At 40.4% G+C, this 21776-nt stretch overlaps 1 protein-coding gene across 1 annotated transcript; it reads left to right on the forward strand.

Moving 5' to 3' along the window:
* The first annotated feature begins 376 nt into the window (after positions 1 to 376).
* On the forward strand, positions 377 to 21548 carry LOC118350662 (uncharacterized). The gene is made up of 4 exons (XM_049093439.1): positions 377 to 725; positions 865 to 1072; positions 7784 to 7891; positions 21253 to 21548. The coding sequence occupies exons 1-3, from the start codon at positions 377 to 379 to the stop codon at positions 7875 to 7877; spliced, it is 651 nt and encodes a 216-aa protein (XP_048949396.1). The 3' UTR covers positions 7878 to 7891; positions 21253 to 21548.
* Positions 21549 to 21776: the final 228 nt, after the last annotated feature.

Below are 21776 nucleotides of genomic sequence, written 5' to 3' on the forward strand. Positions count from 1 at the left end.
CCCCGCGCTCCTAGGGCACGGGTGACAGCCCCGAGGCCGCGGCGGACGCCAACGAGGAGGGGGGGCTGCGGCGCCATCTTCCCTGACAGCCGTGACACCTCTCCAGGTGGACGTCTCGGGACCTCCTGACAGGAGCTTACCCCGACAATGCAACGCGGCTGGTGCCTCCTTTCTAGGGTGGCTCTTCTGGGGCAGAGGCAGGCGGACTGAAGTGGCCCCCAATCCCATCCTGCACCCGGACGTAGGATCCCGAAGCCTTAAAACGCGCACTTCGGCCGCGTTTCCACCCGGAGCGTCGACGGTGATTTAGTTTTACGAGGCTCGAGGGGCGACTGCGGCGGGCGTGAGCGGGTCAGCGTGGGGTCCGGCCTCCGTCATGGCGTCCGCGGTGCTGGATGTGCACCGTCCATCCCGGTGCACGGCGGGCGGGGCGCTCCCCCCACAGCAGGCGGTGGCGAGGGCCCGGGACACCCGGCGTCTGGGCTCGACGCCTCAACGCGGCCTCCGTCCGAGAGGGCGGTCGGCGACCACACACCGGGCGACGCCCCGACGCACGTGCGGCGAGCGTGCGCTCACGTGCCGGGCTCCAACTTCCGGGTCACGGCCCGACGTCAGGTCACGTGCTCTTCCCGACTTCCGCTGGCGACCGTGTAGAGACGCAAGGGCCGGCCTGGGCCCCGGGGCGGAGCCCCCCCCCCGTCAGCCTGCTCTCTTCCTCGTTTGCGGTGAGCTCTCCCCACCGCCCCCCGCGACACGGCCCCGCGTGGGCCCTTCCGCGCTCCCTACCCCCGCCCCCTCGTGACATGGCCCCGCGTCACAGCGAAGCTGGCCGGCGGGCTGAGGCGTCTCTGTCCGGCGTTACAGGCCGCGCGGCGACGGGAGCGGAAGGCCGAGGCCGGCGGCCGAAGAGCCCCCTGAGGCAGGCGCACCCCGTCAGCTCCGCCGGGTCGCGGGGAGCAGGTCGCGGGTCGCGGGTCCCTCTGCCGCGCGGGGGTCACGTCTTGCCCGTAACAAGTGTTTGCACACAGGCTCAGAGAAAGTTCAGAGCGCACATCACAAGTACCTCTGATACGTAAGTGAAGTGATCTGTAGCGCCGCTAATTAGACCTAAATTCTTGATTTACTATTTATAAAACAAAATTGATTATTACTTCATCAACAACATTTAAAGCATCATTAAGAGAGGTCTGCTCCAGCAGCCTCAGGTTAAATTTTTTAACAAGCACTTTAGTTGCTAATCTGTGTTATTGCCAACATATGTAAACTTCCTAATGCTAATTGCATTCAGCTGTGAATCAAACAATGTCTAATTCTCTTCAGGATTAATTATGCACATGTGCTGCCTGCATTCCTAAACATGGTTCTCATAAATAATAAGAGATATATCTAAGCAGATGGGATTTTTTTTTTCCCCCAACTAAATGATCTGTTTATCATGAATAAAACAAATGACACATTCTAGACTTCAAATGCAGAGTCACTGCAACTTCACATGTTTTTAGCATTAATAATTACCCCCACAGTTGTTTGTGTGAACACATTCTTGAACAATCGAGCAGCAGACCATGTTTGCTCACATGCTATATTTATCTCTCACAACGTTTAAAGATCTTTTTGAACTGAGAACTGGGAACGGAGTCCGGATCTCAGGCACCGACCGGGTGAAGAGAATTGTGCACTGCAAGGATTCCACTCCTGTGATCCCCAGGGAGTTGTGGTTTTTTTTTTTTTTTTTTAAATGGACTTTGTAATTAAACCGATAAAATGTTACGCGGGCGCATTCTTACTTTAGAGAGCAGAACGTGTTTGTGGGCATCTTTTCTAGCGTTTGCGATTTCTAGAATCATTTCAATAGCTCCATTCAACGCTTTGTTCCTGCAACAAAGATAATTTTGAAAGAAAATGTGCTTGTATAAAAAAGAAAAGAAAAACACAGGCAAATGTATAGAATTGTTGCTAATCTATTCGATTTTTTTCCGTGGGGTTTTGTTCACTTGTGTAGTGTACCCGCGGTATATTCATAGTAATATGAGCCAACGTTGAATTGGAATGCCTCGGCATTCCAGAAAAAATAAGGATATTTTCCTAGGGGGAGGGAAATCCGTAACAGCTTCTTCGAAGTAGGGTTGAAACCTTAATACCAGTCCCACGGCCTTCTCCCTTCCTTTCTATCCTTTTTAATCACAGGGTGACCAAAATTTATCTTGTCTTGTCGCTGACCATTTTAACTGGATTTTGCTAGGTAGCGAAGCTAGTTGAAAAATTATTCCCAAGTATGGCTCTAACCAGAATGGAAGGGTACATAAACCTTAGAGGACACAAAGACCTGAGTTTGAATCCTGCCTCTGCTGCCTGAACACCGTGAGCTTGCAAGTTATTTAATCTCACTATGGAATTTATGCCCTTCACCTGTAAAATAGAGATGACACCAGCTCCCTGGATAGCTTCTTGTGAGGATTTCTCGAAACCTTCCTAGTTCTAGAAGATGCTTAGCGAATAGAAATTCTTTCCCTTTTTTCTTGTCCTTCCCCAACACACCATTTACCTCTTAGCATTCACATGCAGAGCCTCCACAGAAAGGGGACACGAGGCACTTTCAGTGGGAGATAGGAGGAGCAGGCTTTTCTGGAACTTCTCAACCTCACCCAAGTCCATCGTTTAACCTACATGGCCTATAAAAAACACAAAACAAAACAACCACCCTTCCTTGTCCTAAATTATGTAATCCTTACTTAGCTTCATCAAAGCACACACACTGTTTCAAAGCACAGACTTTGTGATTATACCAGTGAAATAATATAACCCTGCCATGTTTTTCACAGGACCACTTAAAAACATGACCTGTGTGATAGAGAAATAAATTAAAACATTCTACCAAATATTAATTCAAGCTGGCAAACCTGATAACTTAGGTTATTTGACTGTGGCAGTGACTATTTCAAGCTTACAATTACACATTTTTGGCTAAACAACCAGCCAAAGCCCTCCCTTCTGGTTTTATGAAGACATCCCAGGATTCTGGTCTCAATGTGGCCGGTTAGGAAGTGATGGTGTGAATGTGCTTAATGGTAGGTGGAGAACGTGAAGGGAGGTGTCCTCTGGCACAAGCTGCTTTATCTCAAACATTGCAGTGGGAGACATTCTTGCCTCTTCACTTCATATCCCTCCAACTGCCCCGGAACAAGGCCTTACCTCTCACCCCCACCCTCCAAGTGATGTGCAATCTTCTTGCCCTCATTCAGCATTTGGCTCATCTAGATTAAATGGAAACTGCTCAGATTTTTCACTTCTTTAATCAAATTTGTAGACTGAGAATTCAAACAGATCCAAAAGCAAAGCAAAAATGAAACAAAACTCTGGACTTAGTCCTGCCAATAACTTGTTTGCCTACTGATACTTTCAGCACAATTAGTTATTTTTGTTACAGGAAGACTGAGGCATTTGCGATACTGAGACATTAAAAAAAAAAAAAAAGTGCATTTATATCTAATAGCTGCATTTCCCAAGTCAGGAAAGTAGGTATTTCAGATAGTTTCCCATCAGGTTAAAACTCAAATGGTTCTTGAACTTCACCTTGCCTCAGTCTTCTCATCTGTAAAATGGAGATAAAACTACTAGTAAATATCTTGTAAGATGATTTGGGGGAATGAAATAAAATAGCAATTGTAAAATGTTTAGAACAGTGCCTAGCAATAAGTGCTTACTACCGGTTTTCTTCTGTTACTGTCATTAAGGACTTACCAATTCAACCAACCCAAGCCCTCCAACACACTTTTGACCTTCATAGGACTTTCTTATTAATCATGGATTTGAGTTAATAATCTAAAGTAAATAATGCAGGAGGATTTTTAAAAATCATCCGTCCTTAAAACTGACAAGCATCCAAAAACATAAAAGGAAGAAAAGGAATAAAACACTGGATTAATGAAGGAAATGGTGCTATTGGGGACTCTGGTGGCTGCACAATATATCTGCCCTGGGCACTGAGCCCGAGGGTGTTTTTATGGGTTTCCCCCCTCCTTCACTTTTCTCTGGGCTCATGCCCACATGTAAATGCAAGCATCACTCCATTCTCCTCCCCATTAGTGTCTTTCCAGACTTGATAAGGATATTCATGCTGTTCCCGAGGGTTTAATAATTGCCAAAAGATGCATTAAATGATAACACTGATTGTGAAGTACTTTAAGTCACTAAATTCTCTTTTTTAACTATTAATTTCATATCCTTCCAAAAACAATTTTAACTGCTTGGCACACAGCATATGGTACTTAATATTATACTGACATTTAAACAAGTCTAAATTTGCTAGTTTCATTAACTAGCTTTACGCTAAAATTTATTTGATTTCTAAAATGTACGTTTGGCAACGAACGTGCTATCCTATGTAATGTAAAGGGTACGTGGGTAGGAGGCTGCAGTCCAAACATGGTCAATAGCTTGCTAATGGATGTTAGAGAAATTTCTCCTGCTCAGTATCAAAATTTTAAGTCTGGGGACTTGAAAGTGAAGTAAACTTAGATGCATATACAAACTCATTTCTATGTAGTTTATTTGAAATATAAAAAGGAAAAGCAGACAAAATTGCCTGCACACTTTTAACTTTATCAAAAATATTCGCCTGTTGCTAACTGATATTACTAAACTTTTATACGTGAGTTAAAAAATAAGGCTAAAATGAAACAACAAAGAAAATGATTATCAGTGTTGAGTCATTAGATAAATAGGTATTTTATCTTCATAAGTGGATTGTACCCCCTGATTTCTGAGGTTTCTTCTGGTTTAGAAGTCTACCATTCCTTGTTCTCCTAAGATTTTGAATTTGCATATATAGATTTATTTCGGTCTAATTTAATCTGATTATTCTAAATACTTGAAAAGATGAAAGATAGCCATTACAAGGCTGCGTTACAGCTTTTGTGGGTCCTAGGAAATTGTCTTCCTCGAGCCTTCCTCCATTAAAAAAAACATATGACAAACTATATTTCACAGTTGTGCTTTTATAAAGCTGAATATATTGAGATCACGTATTAACACAGTTTCTGCTACATAAAAGTTTATTTTTTCATTCTTAATTTTTGTTAGATTTTTATTCTTCATGATTTCACAGACCCCTTCAAATATTGTGGGTTTTAGCCACTGTCTGTTCCGACAAGTGAGTTGGCCCCGATTCATCTACTCGGTGTATCTGCTAGCTCCCAAAGCATCTAGCTACGGTGGTGCTTCTCAAATATTCATCTGCATGAAAAACAGAGAAATACTGTTAAAATGCAGATTCTGATCCATTAAGTGTGGGGTGGGCCATGAGATTCAACATCTCTGAGAAGTTTCCAGGTTATGCTAACGGAGCTGGTCCATGGCCCACACTTAGAGAGGCAGGGTGCTAACAAATTGTTACAATCCCCATGCCCAGGACTTCCAAACATCCATATATTGTTCTTCAGCACCCACGCTTTCTTTAGGTGCTGCCTTGTAATCACTGGTCGTATTTTTCTCAGGCATCCAACAATATACTACTGCCTGCTTCACACACATCTATTTACCTACTGACATAGACTCATACTGGGACCCATACTTGTATCTGAATCTGTGTCTGGAAGAAGGTATGCCAATATATGAGCAGAAATCATTTATTTGTGGTGGAACTCTGGATGATACATAACGTTATCTGGGTAGTTCACTGTTTACCAACCCTTTTCACTGAGCATGTGCCAATTTTCTAAATAAAATATTTTTTATTGTAAATGGTTAGAAATAATATATAGTACAAATACATCCATGAAAAGAGAGCAATGTAAATCGGTCAGAGTATTATAAACAAAATGTCATTATGGTGATCTTGTTGGAAAAGATGGGGAAAATAAAACCTGGCTATTAAGGTAGTAAAATAATACTGTAATATGAAAGTACATGGAATAGAACTCACAGTTTTGCATGTACTACAATGAAAGCCAATTAAGCTGTAATGACATATTTTTTTAACTATGTGATGCTCCAGATTATATGATAGATCTTTTCACCTTCTGTGACCAACACATTCTAAACACTTACTTTGTAATTGCTTTCTAGTGAGTGAATAAATACATAAAAAGTCTATTTACTTTAATATTTTTGGCAACGACCAACCTAATCAATTATGAGCAAATCCATGAAGATGGCCTAAAATTCAGGGTCTGTTACCCAGGTTGTTATCGTAACTTGAAAGACACCTACCACACTATTCAATCCAACTCTTAAATATCATTGGCACTTAAACTTTAAAAAAATGTGTCTTTGGGGATCGACAACACTAGCCCAAAGTTTACTTTTACAATTTTTTTAGAAGTTGAAACATTGCTCATGAAATATGTTCAGTTTATCTGAATAATATTAAGTGGTACTACTTCACTTTTTCCATGAAATCTTAATGGACATTATTTTTATCGCCTCAATTTATTATAAAGTGGTGATATTTTTTCTTCGAAAACTCATATTTTAACTTACAGTATGTGAATATTTTTTTCTAAGTCTTTCTCTGATCATCCATCAGGCTTTGATAGGTATAAATGCTAGCTTAAATCCAAATGATTTTAACAGAAAAGAAAATAAAAATCCGTAGTTTGAGATTGGACAAATATATTTTGCTTGGCAGTCAAGATCTCATATAACTGCATAATACAGTATGTCATCGCAACATAACAAATACAGTATATATGTATGTGTGTATATATATATATTATAATCTTTGAAGTTTTAATATTCTCTTTGTGCTATACCTTTTAAAATTTTATTTATAACCAGTATATGACGTATAAACAATGGAAAGCTTTCAAAGTTGAATTCATTACAGGTATTAAATGCACCCATAATTATACCTTTCTCCATTCACTTGAGGTGACCTGTTATTTGGCACTTTTTGGATGGAAATATTCTTATTCAATTCATGGAATGTTTTCAACTGTATTAGTGCAGTATGTAGTAACTGCCTTATCCAGACATATAATTCTTACAGAAATACTGGAATGGAACTCCATGAAATTAATATTCTGTGTTTCCCCTGCAGACCCTTAGAAAGAGGAATTTTATATGATTTTTGCAGAAACCTGATATAAGCCTGTATAACTTAAGGATCACATTCAGGTTATTTCCCATAATTACTTAGCGCCAGGCCAACACCCTGTGTACAATGCCATATTTATTTTAGGTGAACTATAGTTTTGAGGTTTTATAATTTCTTTGCGTAATGTGTATATTTAGAAAATATATACATAAGGTTGACAGACGTTATAACTATCCCTGCTACACAATATGGCCATTGAGCCTTTGTCTCTGAATCACATAAACATAATCTTATGAACTGTTTGAAACTTCAGGAAATAGATGACTTTATCCCATATTTCAAATTTAAAAATTTTTATGGCAATATGTATATACACAATATTTATACATGCTACAGAGATTCATAATTGCCTATGTTAAGTCTGTCTAAATTAATGTATTCACGTATTTCCCCTGAAAGGCTTCCAGAGTGGCCCTTTGGTGGTGAGAAACGTGATGTCATGGGAGAACCAGTGACCTAACCACAAGGGACAAAGTCACTTCTAGAAAATTAAATCATTTAGGGAGGCAGTGATAATTTTAATTATATAACATTTGAAATATAAAAAGAGTATATGAAACAGATATGAGAGTTGTGAAGCACAGTAGGCAAAAAAAGCCCTGTGATTCCACTCCACAACCTAAGAGCTAAGATATTACTGAAGGTGTTTCGTCTTTTCATATGTTCTCATTACTTTTCCTCCCTCAGAGGTGATCGCTACACTGAATTTTGTGTTTATCGAATCCTTTTAAGAATAGCGTCATCACAACAAAACATGTTACTTAGATTTGGTTGCTCCTGAGTTTTACAAAAACGGTAAGTACTACATGAGCATGAGTTTTCAACATTATATAGTAGGGCCTGGCAACCTACGGCCGTGGGCTAAATCTGACCATGAGTCAAATGGTCACTTCACTTTTTCCATGAAATCCTAATGAACATTATTTTTATCATCTCAATATATTATAAAGTGGTGATTTTTTTCTTCCTCCCAAAGCTCCTATTTTCAGGTCGGGTTACTCCACAGTGGGAAGGAGACCTGCAGGAACAGCTGGTGTGCCTCACTGTCTGAAACCAAGTCTCCAATAATCACTTAAATGATCAGAGATTAGTAACTTGAAGATTTTGTCATAAAATCCCCACAGGACTAAAAATTCCTTCTAAATTCTGAAGGACTAAAATCAAAGTTTTCACTTATTATTTTTTAAAAGATTTTATTTATTTGACAGAGAGAAAGAGAGAGCACGGGTGGGCGGGGCGGCAGGTGGAAGCAGAGGGAGAAGCAGGTTCCCGGCTGGGCTCCATCTCAAGGCTCCAAGATCCTGACCTGAGCCAAAGGCAGACGCTGAACTGACCGAGTCCCACAGGGGCCTCTGTTTCAAACCTATTATCCGAGTTAGCTAAAGCTGCCATAACAGAATGCAAAAGACTACTTGACTCAAACAGCAGATATTTATTATCTTATAGTTTTGGAAGCTACAAGTCCAAGATCAAGGTGCTGAAGGCATTAAAAGCTCTCTTTCTGGCTTGTAGGGGCCTGCTTTCTCACTGGGCCTCACCGGGTGGTAGAAGAGGGAGGGAGAAGGAGAGAGGGGTAGAGAGGGAGTTAGAGGGAGATGGAGGGGGGATGGAGAGAGAGTGAGAGCCCTGTGTCTCTTCTCATTTAGGGCACTAATCTCATCATGAGGGCCTCAACCGACAAGACCTCATCTAAACCTAGTTACCTCCCAAAGGCCTCATTTCCAAAAGTCAACATTTGGGAGCTATGGTTCAACATAGAAATTTGGGGGAATATAATTCAGTCCACAGCCCTGATGTTTGAATTCTGTACTTTAAATTCAATATATAGATATTAATGTAATATAGAATTATTATATGTAATTATATGCAGGATGATAATTGACCACGCATTGCAATATATCTGAACTTCCGTGGCTGGTCTGATCCCTTGAACACTCAGAACCACAAATCAATACACCCTATTCCATGAAGCGTTTCTTACAACATTGAAGCCATGACTGACTCTGGTATGGTTGAGCAGATGCAATCTTTACAATACAGCTGTTGGTGTTGCATATTTTTTTCATGTAAAAGCAGAACTTTCAGGATCACATAGTTTTGTTATGAGTCACATAACCTATCCCCCCTCACAGCCTTTTTATCACTCCATTCCTCACCTTCTCTACTAAGTACTTAAGATTTCCTAAAATAACAACTCTTTTCTGAAACACCCTTTAAATTCATAAATTCTTTCCTCTGTTCATTCAGTTTCCTTTGACCAAGTCATTCACTTAACGGTATATACTCCAGAAACACTAAAAGGTATATGTTGTATAAACATGTTTTATTTGCCTTTTTCAACTATAAATTCACCTTGTTGTCTTTCTCCAACGTGCAATTTAATTGATTAATTGCTGGGCCTCACTCCCAGAGTTTCTTATGCAAGAAGGTCTGAGGTGGAACCTAAACATTTGTATTTCTGTTAGTTCCCAGGTGATGCTAATTCCCTGGTTGGGGGACCACACTTCAAGAACTATTAATTATTTTTAGCCCTTCCAAAATCCAAACGATGTCCTCAGAATAATCCAGGTCATGGAAAGCTACACCAGATTATTTTGACTGGTATGTAGGCTTTTGCCAGCAGGTCATATTGAAACATTTTTTTTAAAAAGTCATGGAGAATGGTCTTTAGATTTATTAGAAAGATGTTGGTAGTATGTGGTATGCATTAATTGGCTCCTTTATCCCTTGGCACATTGGCACTATACTACATGGGTTCTTTTTTTTTTTTTTTTTTTAAAGATTTTATTTATTTATTCATGATAGTCACAGAGAGAGAGAGAGAGAGAGAGGCAGAGACACAGGCAGAGGGAGAAGCAGGCTCCATGCACCGGGAGCGCGATGTGGGATTCGATCCCGGGTCTCCAGGATCGCGCCCTGGGCCAAAGGCAGGCGCCAAACTGCTGCGCCACCCAGGGATCCCTACATGGGTTCTTTCTGTACCTGAAAACCTAGGGTAGAAATTTCATCAGGATTCAATGACTTACCATGCCTATTTTCACTTCTGAATTGTGTTAAGTAAATGACCATATTTGTGTCTTTGGGTTGATTCTTAGGCAGCTCAGAGGCAGATTTGTAACCCATCTCTAATAAGTTATGGGAGGAATTATCATTATTTGTGCACTAATTTTATACTTGGCTCTATCTTCTATTAATTATTCCAATTTCTTCCTACCATCCTCTCAACTTCCTCTTATTTTTATGTTTTTCTTCTTAGTGTCTCTATGGGTTGCTTATTTCAGAAGCGAGTAGTGGTAAAGGTTATGAAATAAGTGACCAGCTCCGCAATTGAACAGATAAATGCAGAACAACACACAGGATGTCAAATTTAGTAAGATGAGGTTCAAATAAATTCCACTGAGTGTAACATAGATAATCTGGGGATCTGTTATATTTTCCCCTGAAGTATTACCCTTATTTCTTGGTTCTACTCCCATTCTTCTTCAACAGTGAGGTTTGCAGTATTTCATTGCTAATTGAAGTTTACCAGGAGTTTCACAGAGCATAAGCTGTGATTGCTTTACAGGAGAATATAGCCCACCAGGTCCAGGATTCTCTTTTTTTGCAAGGAAATGTGGAAGAGTACTTCATAAATCTACGTGATTCTGATTCCTGCTGTACATCTGGAATGTTATATTTATTATTGTACAGGAAAAAAAAGGTGGAATACTATTCACAGTAGATTATTTTTACTCGTTCACGTATACCATGTTTAATTAGCAGGGGAAATACTTGCCAAAGCAAATGTGGAGAGGGTTGTTTTGTATTGTTGTTGTTCAAGGTCTTCTGGCTCACGTGTCAGTGAAATATTCCTCATATATTGCTGTAATCTTGTTGATTTTTTTAAAACAAACATTGGGTCAGACAGAGGGAAATCATTTCCATATTTTGTGCCAAAAACATATGTTTTCTATAAAAAATTTTGGGAGATTTTTTTGGGGGGTTAATTGAGGAGATTAATTTACTAGCATGTTTCATGTTTCTCTACTCTGTAATTTGTTTTTAATTACACATGAATACCATATGTAGTTCATTGATACTCTTTATTAATTCTTGAAAGTAAATTTACTCACCACTCATGTCACTTGTATCATGGGGTGCGTGTTCCTTGTTAAGTGATTCCTTTCTAATTTCTAAATAATTAGCTAATTAAGGGCATGATCCTAGGGTTCTTATGCAAGGATAACACCCACTGGCTTGAAGACAGCAGGATTTGCTTTTATTGTGGATCACAGTGCTGAGTATCCTTATCATGTTGTTTTTTCTAATTAAAGTCATACTCATATTTGCAAATGTTCACCTGTGAAAATAAACTTGTTAAACCAGCTTCTGAATTTCTGTACTATGAAGGTGATGAAGTCATTGATGGTAGATGCTGGAGTATCTCAGTGGATTCCAGTTGGCTCCACTGATAAACAGCGTACTGCACCTACGACCTGGGCTAGCCACCTTGCAAACATCTGTAGTTGATCATAGGAACAGCATTAAATCAGACTAAACATCCTAGCCCAGGGACGCTAACCTTAGTACTGCTAATAAAAATGATAATAATAGCTTACAGTTTTCTAGCACTTACTATACATCAGACACCAGTATGTGTACTATATAGAACTCAGTTAATCGTCACGAAAAACTGTCAGAGTTTGTATATATTCTAATAATAGTGGGTTAATAAGGTCATTATTTTATTTAAGGACATCACATTTCCACAAATAACAGAGTAGTATTTAAATGCACTAGAAATACCAAGGTCGAAGACTGACATGCCCAAGTGTGTTTGATTCTGACCTGTTCTTTGACACAGAATTTGAAAAGGAATAGTGAGATTTCTTCCTCTATCATAATTTATTTCATTAGTTGGTGAGATTTTAGTAGGAAGGACACCTAATGCTGCATTGTGCAGAGTGAACCAACTGTCAATTAAGTATAATGGGAGAACCTTTCTCCTTGCTCAACTGGGCTGATAAGGAAGGTGAGATTTTCTGCATTTATTCCCCGTGTGCTTTTAAAGTAGAAAAGATCCACTGTGCTGTTTAACTTCCTATCCCATATACTCTATTTCTATCGTCATTTGTTGAATTCAAGCCACTGCTGCTTCTCATGGAATCCAGTATGTTAATGTGTGCGCTGGCTCTCCCTGTCTGGGGCCTTCCCTCCTTCCCGTTCGTTCTTCTCTTCCTAAGAGGAATCTTCCCACTGCACTCTTCTGAGCAAGCAGTCCCCCTACAGGAGAACCACGGGTAGGCCCCATTATGTCTGATAAGACCCCAGGCATTGCCAAGACATTATAATGCCTTCACAGCCTGGCTTCTACCCAGCTGCGTGATTTTTAGCTCCCACACCTTACCTTTTCACACTTCCCTACTCTCCCCGTGCGGCACTGGCAGCCGTCTACACGGGACTGCACGGAAGTGCTGAGTATGTCCTGAGCTAGCCATCTCTTACACTGGCTTCTGCTCTTCCTTCTGCCTGCTGTTCCTGCCCTCCCTCCCATCAACATAGAGCAAAATGCTACCAACTCCAAGTCTAAACATCATCACCTCCTCCAGGAAGTCCTTCCTGAATACCAGCTTAGTCAACCTCTTGTTGCTCTGGGCTTCCATTGCTCCACGCTTCAGTCTCCCAGCACGTATTCTGGTCTGTGACGTTTATTTATTTATTTATTTTTCATGAATGGCTCACTATCCCATTAGGAATTCTTTGAAAACAGTAATTGCCCTGCTCTGCCCCCAACTCCACTACCCAACCCCCCCCTACACACACACACACATGCATGCACACATGCCTGTGTTTGGCCTAGCATCACTCTGCAGCTAATGGAGGCCTCAGGGCCCGTGTAGGTTAGCAGTTGTTGTCTTCCAGGTGGATAGTATCTTTATGTCTTTTGTCTTTTAATTTCCCTTTATTTTACTTAGAAGCAATGTAACTTATTATTCTGCTTTTAGATAACGGCCATCCCTCAATAAAATGTAAACCTCTTTAACATTAGAGTTGTCTTTTTAACCACCTATTTATCCCCGGCACTCTGCATACCAGAGTGGCTAAAGAGTGCCTCTGGAGCCAGACTGGCTTCACATCTCCACTCTGCTCACACCACATGGCAGGGCCCCGGGCAAGATATTTAACCTCTCTGACCTTCACAGGACATCTGCAGAATGAGGAAAATGACCATGTAGACCTTGCTGGGTTGTGTGGGCTTAAAGAAGATGTACAGAGTTGGAGTGACACCTGGCCCAGAGCGAGCCCTTGACACCTGCCAGTGGTTTCTGTAGTGCATGGGATGCCTCTCTTCTCTCTCCTGGACCTTTCCCCCCGCACTCCCTTCTGTCATGCCTGGGCTCGGGATCCTTGTGGTCCAGAGGTAAGAGCGATTCCCGTGGAGGCCCCACTAGAAGCTCCCAGAAGACAATTCCTGGTCAGTTCTAGATGAAACACATCTTGGGTTGTATAGATTGCTGCGAGTGTTCAAAAGTGCTGCTGCTTCTGAGCATTTCTCTAACCACCTCTGCCCCTCGCACTACATCCCTTCTGCATCGCTCAGGCAAACGCTAAGAAAAGCCTGAGCAAACAGGTAGGCCTTTCAACTTGTACCCTGAATGCACAACTAAATCCAAAGCTAATGAAGTTCATTCAGATTAAAAGCACTTCATATGCCTACGACAGCTCTTTATATAATGCAGTTAGGGGTAGAAAATTCATGGTATTTCATGCCTACTTATATGCTTTTCATGTGAAAAGATACAGTATAATAAAAGTCGAGGATTACTCATGTTAATTTATTATATTTTGCTGATATAGTCACATCAAGGGCTTAAGAAATATACTTCCACAGCAGTACAAATGAAGGAAGGATGGTTTAAGACATGGTGCATAAATGCTCTCCTTCCTGCCGCTTTTAATGACACTTCATTTAGAAATACACCCTCTTTCATATGGATAACACTATTTTAGAAGTAGACTTCTTTAGGAAAAGACACTATAAAATGCATTGAACTGATTGTTTAGTAAAAAAATTGAGAAAATGATCTTCATATAAATGTACTGAAATGTAACAAAACATGAAAGGCAGATGCCCCACAAGTCTCCTCAGAGTTAATTTTTAGAAGAAATCTATTGTACATACCCATTTAGTTTACTCAACACATTTTTTATGACATGTAAATAAAAAGAACTTTAATTTAATTGGGTGGGCTTGGTGCCTTTGGGATTATAGTTGGAGCAACCTATATTTAAATAAAAACAAGTTGTGCTCTCTTCACTACAAAATGGATCTTGGAAATCTCATCTTTGATATGAATCAACAAATACTGAGCACCTACATATGCAAAACACGAAGTTGGGTTAGGGGTGAGGGTGGGAACAGAACCAATACCCAGGGAATTGGTAATCACACTAGACATTTTGTAAAATCATATATGCATGTCAACTTAAGTAACTGTATAAATCCATCTGCAATGCAGCCTAAGTTAGAGTGCAGATAATAAGTGCTAGAAGAATTCAGAGGAGAAAAATATTGCAGTGGGCTTGAAACACTTTTACTATTTGGGTTGGCAGTAGGTTATATTTAATGAGCAGAGAAAAGGGAAAAGATCTTAAAGTGTGCAATAGGCAGAGGAAGACGGACTAGGAAGGAAATGAACTCTAAGGAGCATGGGTCCCTCCCCACACCTGTACTCCATGTTGTATTCATAATTCTGCCCTTTCCCTCTTTCCAATCCTTCTTAAAGGAGACCTTCCAAGTCACATAAAATAGACCCCACAGAATCCCTGCTTATCTGATAAAGAGAATCAAAGTTGATGGGGAAAAATGTTAAGACAATAAATGCACTGGTCTTCATTCAGCAGAAGGCCCACATCAAAGTGGCCCAGGCCAATGACTGGAAGTGTAGTCCTAGAGACCGACTGTTTCTTTTCCCTCAAAATTCATGTGCTGAAGCCTAATCCCCAAAGTAGTATTTGGAGGTGAAGTCTTTGGGAAGTGATTGATTAGGTGATGAGGGTGGAGCCCGCATGAATAGAATGGGTCCCCTTACAGAAGAGATCACAGAGAACTCCCTTGCTCCTCACATGGACACAGTGAAAAAGAGGCTGTCTATGAATGAGGAATTGGGTCCTCAGTAGACACCAAAACTGTGCCTTAATCTTGCTCTTTCCACCTTCAGAAATGTGAGACATAAATTTCTGTTGTTTATAAACCCTCCACTCTGGTATTCTGCTAGAACAGCCTGGGTGGATTAAGGTAGGTGGTTTAAGAACAAATTGCCCAAGTCATTCATTTTCACACTAAAGTAGTAAGTCGTTTGAAAATTTACCCAGTGTGCAATGGGAAACCACCAGAAGATTTTAAGAGGATGAATATATATTAATTGAGCTCTTATAATACATATCAAAGATGGATTATCATGAATCTCTTCAAGGTGTCAAGGTCATATAGTAAGCGGTGGTGCCGGGACTCTAGAACACATCTCTTTGACTCTATGTAACATCTCCCTATCCATGCAGTAGAGAAGTGGGAAGACAAATCTGGAAGTGAACCAAAATAAAATTAGTGTGAGAAGAAGAAGGAAGAAGGAAAAACAAAACAGAAGAACAGATCGTCACGGATGGGAATCTAAGGAATTGGGTGATATGAAGCATCACAGCCTTTCCTGTTGTTTGGAAAGCAATGAAATAGGCAAAAGAAATACAAACTTTCAATAAAATGATATTTTATTGCTGTTAAAAACCACTCTGGGTTAAAATCACCCAAATCACAGAAAAAAAAAAAAAAAGCTTAAATCTTAGTTATGCCTAAAAGGTTTTCTTGATTTGCTAATTTTTTAACTATAGAAGATGTGGTGGTAATTTCTAATAAGAGACTACTATCTCCAATTCTCATTAGACCTCTCATACTTGCATTGTAATTACTTTGGAACACATTTTACTAGATTATCACTTTGTGGAGGGCAGGGTCTGTGGCTGCATGTTTTAGCAGAACTGAACTGCAGTATTTTACACATTATTATTGTTACTGTTAATATTTACTGAAAACACACACATGCTCACGTGGATGGCTAATCCCATTATAGCCATGTTGATGTCTAAAGAATGGCTTTCTTTTTTTTTTTATTTATTTTTTATTTTTTATTTATTTTTATTTTTTTTGGCTTTCTTTTTTGGACATCATCTTTTCAATATTAAAGGAACTGAGGAAGAAGATGGTGGGGCTTAGATTCAATCGACAATCAGGTCAAGTGATTTTTGAAGAGAGGCATACTGAATATTCTGAAGAGAAGCCATTTGGCAGACTCAGAGATGTCAAATGGGACCATCAGTGCTTTGGAAAGTTTTATCAAAAAGGATGACTCTTAATTTTTAAATAAATTCTTTGGTTTTCAAGCTTTCATTATTTTTTACACCAGGCATATTGCCCCCCTTCCTTATGAATGTTGTTTTTTATTAGTTCTCCACAACTCAGATTCTTCTTTTTTTTTTTTTTTTTAATTTATTAGAGAATGCGTGTAAAGCAGGGAGGGGGAGAGGGAGAGGAAGAGAGAAGCTTTAGCAGACTCTGCACTCAGCACAGAGCCTGACACAGGGCTTGATCCCACCACCATGAGATCATAACCCTAAGATCACAACTTGAGACAAAACCAAGAGTCGGACATTTAGCCAACTGTGCCACCCAGGAACCCCTGCACAACTTAGATTTTAAAGTAGTATAGTAATTAAGAGTGAAGGTAGAGTCACACAAAATAGCTGAAATCACAGCTTTAGGCAAGTTTTTGTTTTTCTTTGTTTGCCTTTGCCTCACTTAAATAGTTATAATGAGAAGTTAATCAAATGAGCCATGGAAATGGGCATAACACACCAATACTATGTATTAGTATCTACATTAGTAAACAGTTTTCAGAGTAACAGGACAATAGAGTGAAGGTGGAGGAAGGAGGAGGAAGGGAGGAAGGAGGGAGGGAAAGGAAAGGAAAAGATTTTAAAGAATTGATTCATGGGATTGTGAGGACTAACACGTCTGAAATTTGCAGGGCAGACCAGCATGCTGGACTGTAGGGCAGAAATATAGGCAGAATTGCTATGTTACAGTCTTGGGGAAGAAGTCCCAGCATTCCTCCTTCTCCAGGAAACCTGTTTTTGCTCTTAAGGCCTTCAACTGCTCAGATGAGGCCCACCCACATTATGGAAGATAATAACATTCACACAGCTTCACAGCAACACGGAGACTAGAGTCTGACCAAACACCTGGGAATCATAACCTAGCCGAACGATACATAAAACGAACCATGACAGTATTATTACTAAGAACAAACCTGACTTCCTTGTAATTGCTTGAAGATCCATGCCTTCTCATGCCTGTGTCTCATTAAACCACCTTCCTCTTTATCCCGAAACAATCTGTCCCTACTTCTCTGGCAAACTTGTCCTAATCCTCCAGGTTTCAGGTATTTCCTTAAATTCCTTGCTCACCTTCCCTTAGTACTCCCGGCAGCATCTAGCACATCTCCTGTATTCAAACAGAGCTTTGTAATCTTCTTGAAAGCGACACTTTTTAATTTTAATTCTAAAATTAGAATGTCCCTTTCTGTTTTTATATCCTCAGCACACATACAGTTGGGATAGGGTAAACATCTGAAGGTCTGAATGAATTTTTCAATTATAGAAAGAAAAGGGAGAAGGAAGCTAAGAAAGTAAGGAAGAGGAGAAGGATAGAAGTAAAGGATTTTTAATTTCTTTTTATAGACTGCTCTTGGACTATCCTTAGTTGTCTACAATATTTTCACCTTCCCATTTGACTCAGGGGATGAAGTGTGATAATTTGCCTGTGATCTTCTGAAACTTGAGAACAATGCAACGTACGTGGTACATGTTTATGTGCAACGTAACTACTCCCTATAAAACCATCACAGAGCTGAAGATTTTGTGGTGGGATCTCAGACCGAGGTAAAAACTGATTGAGCCTATAATTTTTTAAAACAATTTTTTTGTTATTACTTTTCATGAAAAATTAGGGAACTCTAAAATATTTTATCAGCTATCCCATCATGTGTTACATGTCTTTATCATGTTTAATGTGAGAATCAAGCCTGAGCCACCATATCTATCTTCTTGTCAATGCCTTCATGCAGATAATTCCTGGATATCCTACAAGTAAGAGGTCATGAAAACCATTTTCTGGAATGATGTTATTATGTCTCACATGAAAAGCCATCACTTATGGGTAGATAATTCATGGTGCTGCCTTCTGAATGGCTGAGGCTCCTCAGCCGGTTTATCTCCTGGTCACCTCCTCTGCAATCACTTTCAAGTATGATTTGCTACTGGACCCTTCAGAGTTGACTGTGACACACGGGAAGTCAAAAAACTCCTGTATTGTTTATACCTAAAAGAGAGGTGGCACACTATGCTAACTGTGGCCCCTGCGGTGAGAAGGCTTAGAGTGTCCTTATTTTAAATGGTTTTTCCACATAAGCAGACAAACCAGTGACAAAACACTGTAGGGCTCCATGCGCCACCATATAACCAAGATGCACATGAGGGGGCACCTGGGCAGCTCAGCAGTTGAGCATCCGCCTTTAGTCCAGAGCGTGATCCTGGAGTCCCGGGATCAAGTCCTGCATCGGGCTCCCTGCAGGGAGCCTGCTTCTCCCTCTGCCCGTGTCTCTGCCTCTCTCTCTGGGTCTCTCATGAATAAATGAATAAATAAAATCTTTAAAAAAAAAAAAAAAAAAGATGCACCCTTAGTCTTAGAGAGATAAATGAGCCTCATGACTAAGTCAATGAGCAAGGAGAACTTTTTATTGTTTCAAGCATTCATTTCACCTCAGTTACCCTATTTCTATAAAAAGTAGTGCTCTCCTTTTAAGTCTTTGTTATTATCTCTGAATTCTGTTGAGGTGGGTTAACAAAACTGTGATATGGGGCTGTATTACAGTAGGTAACTCCTGAGCAGTCACCAAAGACCTTGGAGAACACCCAACAGTCAGGGTGGGGACAATCAGAGAGGGAGATAGTTTCTCTCCCAGCCCTTAGAATTATTATCATACACATATTACATTTATTTTCATTTTTTGGTCATTGATACTTTAGGTTAAGTTTTATCTGAAGTAAAGCTCTTTTTTAATTATTGATTTTATTCACTGTGGACTGTGTTGTCTTCCTCTGCATGCAGTTCCTTCAATTGTCTTAGATAATTGGGTTTTCGGGGTCATTATGAGGAGGAGGTTTTTTTTGTTTGGTTGGTTCGGTTTGATTTGATTTTTGGTTTGTTTTTCTTTCTCTTGGCCTAGTTCTGATCACAAGACAGTGCTTTATCCTCCTGCCTCCCTAAGCCCATAATTTGCATAAAACCATAATTCGGATACTCCGAATTCTAGCTTCTTTCATGAGCTGAGAGCCCTAAGCTATCCCCTTGCTTCCAGCAGAGGAGCTGGAGCACAGGAACCGAGCCCCTACCCCCCACTACCAGCTTTTGGCTCAGGAGCCCAAAAGTCATTTATATTCAGCCACACTTCCCAATTTTTCTAGTCCAAGGAGATGTTTGGTTTGTTTTTGAACCAGGCTTTGTGTTAGGGTGTTTTCTTTTTATATTTTATCTTTCACTTTTAAGTGATAAGAGTGGAGGTGTGCTTCAAAACAGCTCCTCACAGAGCCATTGTGACCAGATGTCCCCAGGGTCCTCACATTATCAAGAGTTCTTTGATATTGAGCCATAGACTGAAAATAGGTTAACTATCCTCTGATGATTCAATGGTTCTCAAATTTTCATATGCCTAAGGGTCACTCAGGTCTTTGTTACAGAGCAGATTCCCAGACTATATCTCTAGAGACCCCAGTTCAATATGGTTGGGTGGGAGGAGGGGAGAGGAGCCTACATATCTCCAGTTTTAATCCACCTAAGTGATTTGGTCTGTCCCAAAGGTGGATAATTGATAGATTCTCAGAGACCAATAGCTAGAGTGTATTACAATTCAAGCACGAAGAGGATTGGTAACAGTGGCAGAGAATTCTATTCTTCTGCACTGGATGGCTATTTGTGTGACCCTCTCCAAGAATCAGGACATCCTGTGAAGAAAGGGAAGAAAGAGAGAACACTAATGACTATAGTCCCAATGTGAGCAATAGAGAGGAACATAGCCAGCACATTCAGTCAAATTCTGTGTAGCACGGCTGACAGAAGGGCATCTCAGATCAGAGATGCAACACAAAGGGAAAAAAAATTTAAGTTTAATGTAGTGTCTCCTATTCAGTCTCTTAATATAACTGTGCTGAGAGTGTTTGTCTTACAGTCTAGAAATGCCCATGAAATGCTGGGGAAGGCAGAGAGGGAATGCATTCACTACTCAACAATATTTTGTGAAATAACCTTTTATGGGAATTAAAATTGGATGGATTAAGGTGCTGCATTTATGTTGAAGAGAACCTGGCTAATAAGTGGCTTAAGGACAGTGATATGAAACAATGAAGAAACAGCAGACCATAGTACTGATGGATTCTTTAGTATATGCTGATGTGAAAGTTCCTCATTACAGAGAAAATGGCAAAGTCTTTTTTTTATCTATTTGCATGTCACCCTATGCTGTAAATTATAAAATGAGTGAGCGACCGGTCTCAGGACCTCCTGGCTTGTGGGAGCTAAATGGCACCAGTCCCATACTGTGACCCGTTAGTGCAAAGGAAGAGTACCTAACCTTGGGAAAAGACCATTAGATCATTCTGTGTGTGTGTGTGTCCCTCTGCCAAAAGACGTATCAAAGAGTTCTAAAACTGAACAAGTTATGATAATTCCTTAACAAAACAGACCTTAGTTGCTATAAAATTCCTCTATGCCTTCTCTCTAAATCATCTTGTATATAAGTGGGAGAAAGGGCCCAAAACTTGCTTGCTTTTTCTATTTTCTACTGCAATCTAAATGAGCTAGGCTGGGGCGTGGTTTGACATTTAAATTGTGGAAAACTTAGGCCGGTTCTTCCATAGCTTTAGCTAGAAGTCTCTTTAGCTAGAAGTCTCAGCTGGGGCACAGGTGCACATCGGATGAACCTACCTATGATCCTGCAAGGGAAGTTTAACCCGAGGAAAGCCTGGATGACACGTGTTTTCTAACTTGGGTTTATACTTTTGGTAAGTGACAGATTCGCCCAGCTAAGAGAGAAGCTGAAGGTGGCTATGGGTAAAAGGAAGATCCGACCGAAAGAAAGTGCATCCACGAGGGAAAATTTCAATTCAGAGAAATAATACATTTTAAATACTGCTCTCCAGGAATACGCAGTCTTCACGTGAAGGCAGCATAGTTCAGTGGCTAATATATGGGATTTACAGACAGATCTTGGACCAACTGGGTCTAGGCTCTATCTCTGTACTACATACATGACCTTGAACTTTAGTGCATCCTTTGTCATCTGAATAAAGGAATTATGCAAGATGACGAGTGCAGAGCCTGCTTTCTAGCTCCCCTGGAAGTGTGTACTCGGGGTGGGGGGGAAGAGGGGAGAGGGGCGGTAGTGGTATAAAGGGGAAGGATGAGAAGAAAGAAGCAATGGATACAGCCTGTTACGCAAAATGTGCTGGTCTGCGTATGAGACATCAAAACACAAGTGATCTGTGACCTGAAAGCTGGCAGCGGTGGGCCAGGGACTCACCACCTGTGTTC

Source organism: Canis lupus, chromosome 14, assembly GCF_003254725.2.
Source record: "Canis lupus dingo isolate Sandy chromosome 14, ASM325472v2, whole genome shotgun sequence".
Classification (NCBI taxonomy): domain Eukaryota; kingdom Metazoa; phylum Chordata; class Mammalia; order Carnivora; family Canidae; genus Canis; species Canis lupus.

Bases quoted from the DNA above. Each gene is read 5' to 3' on its own strand.
- LOC118350662 (XM_049093439.1), top strand. From the start codon at position 377: ATGGCGTCCGCGGTGCTGGATGTGCACCGTCCATCCCGGTGCACGGCG. The intron at 726-864 runs GTGAGCTCTCCC...CCGGCGTTACAG, and splicing joins TGCTCTCTTCCTCGTTTGCG to GCCGCGCGGCGACGGGAGCG. The intron at 1,073-7,783 runs GTAAGTGAAGTG...TTCCTCCCTCAG, and splicing joins ATCACAAGTACCTCTGATAC to AGGTGATCGCTACACTGAAT.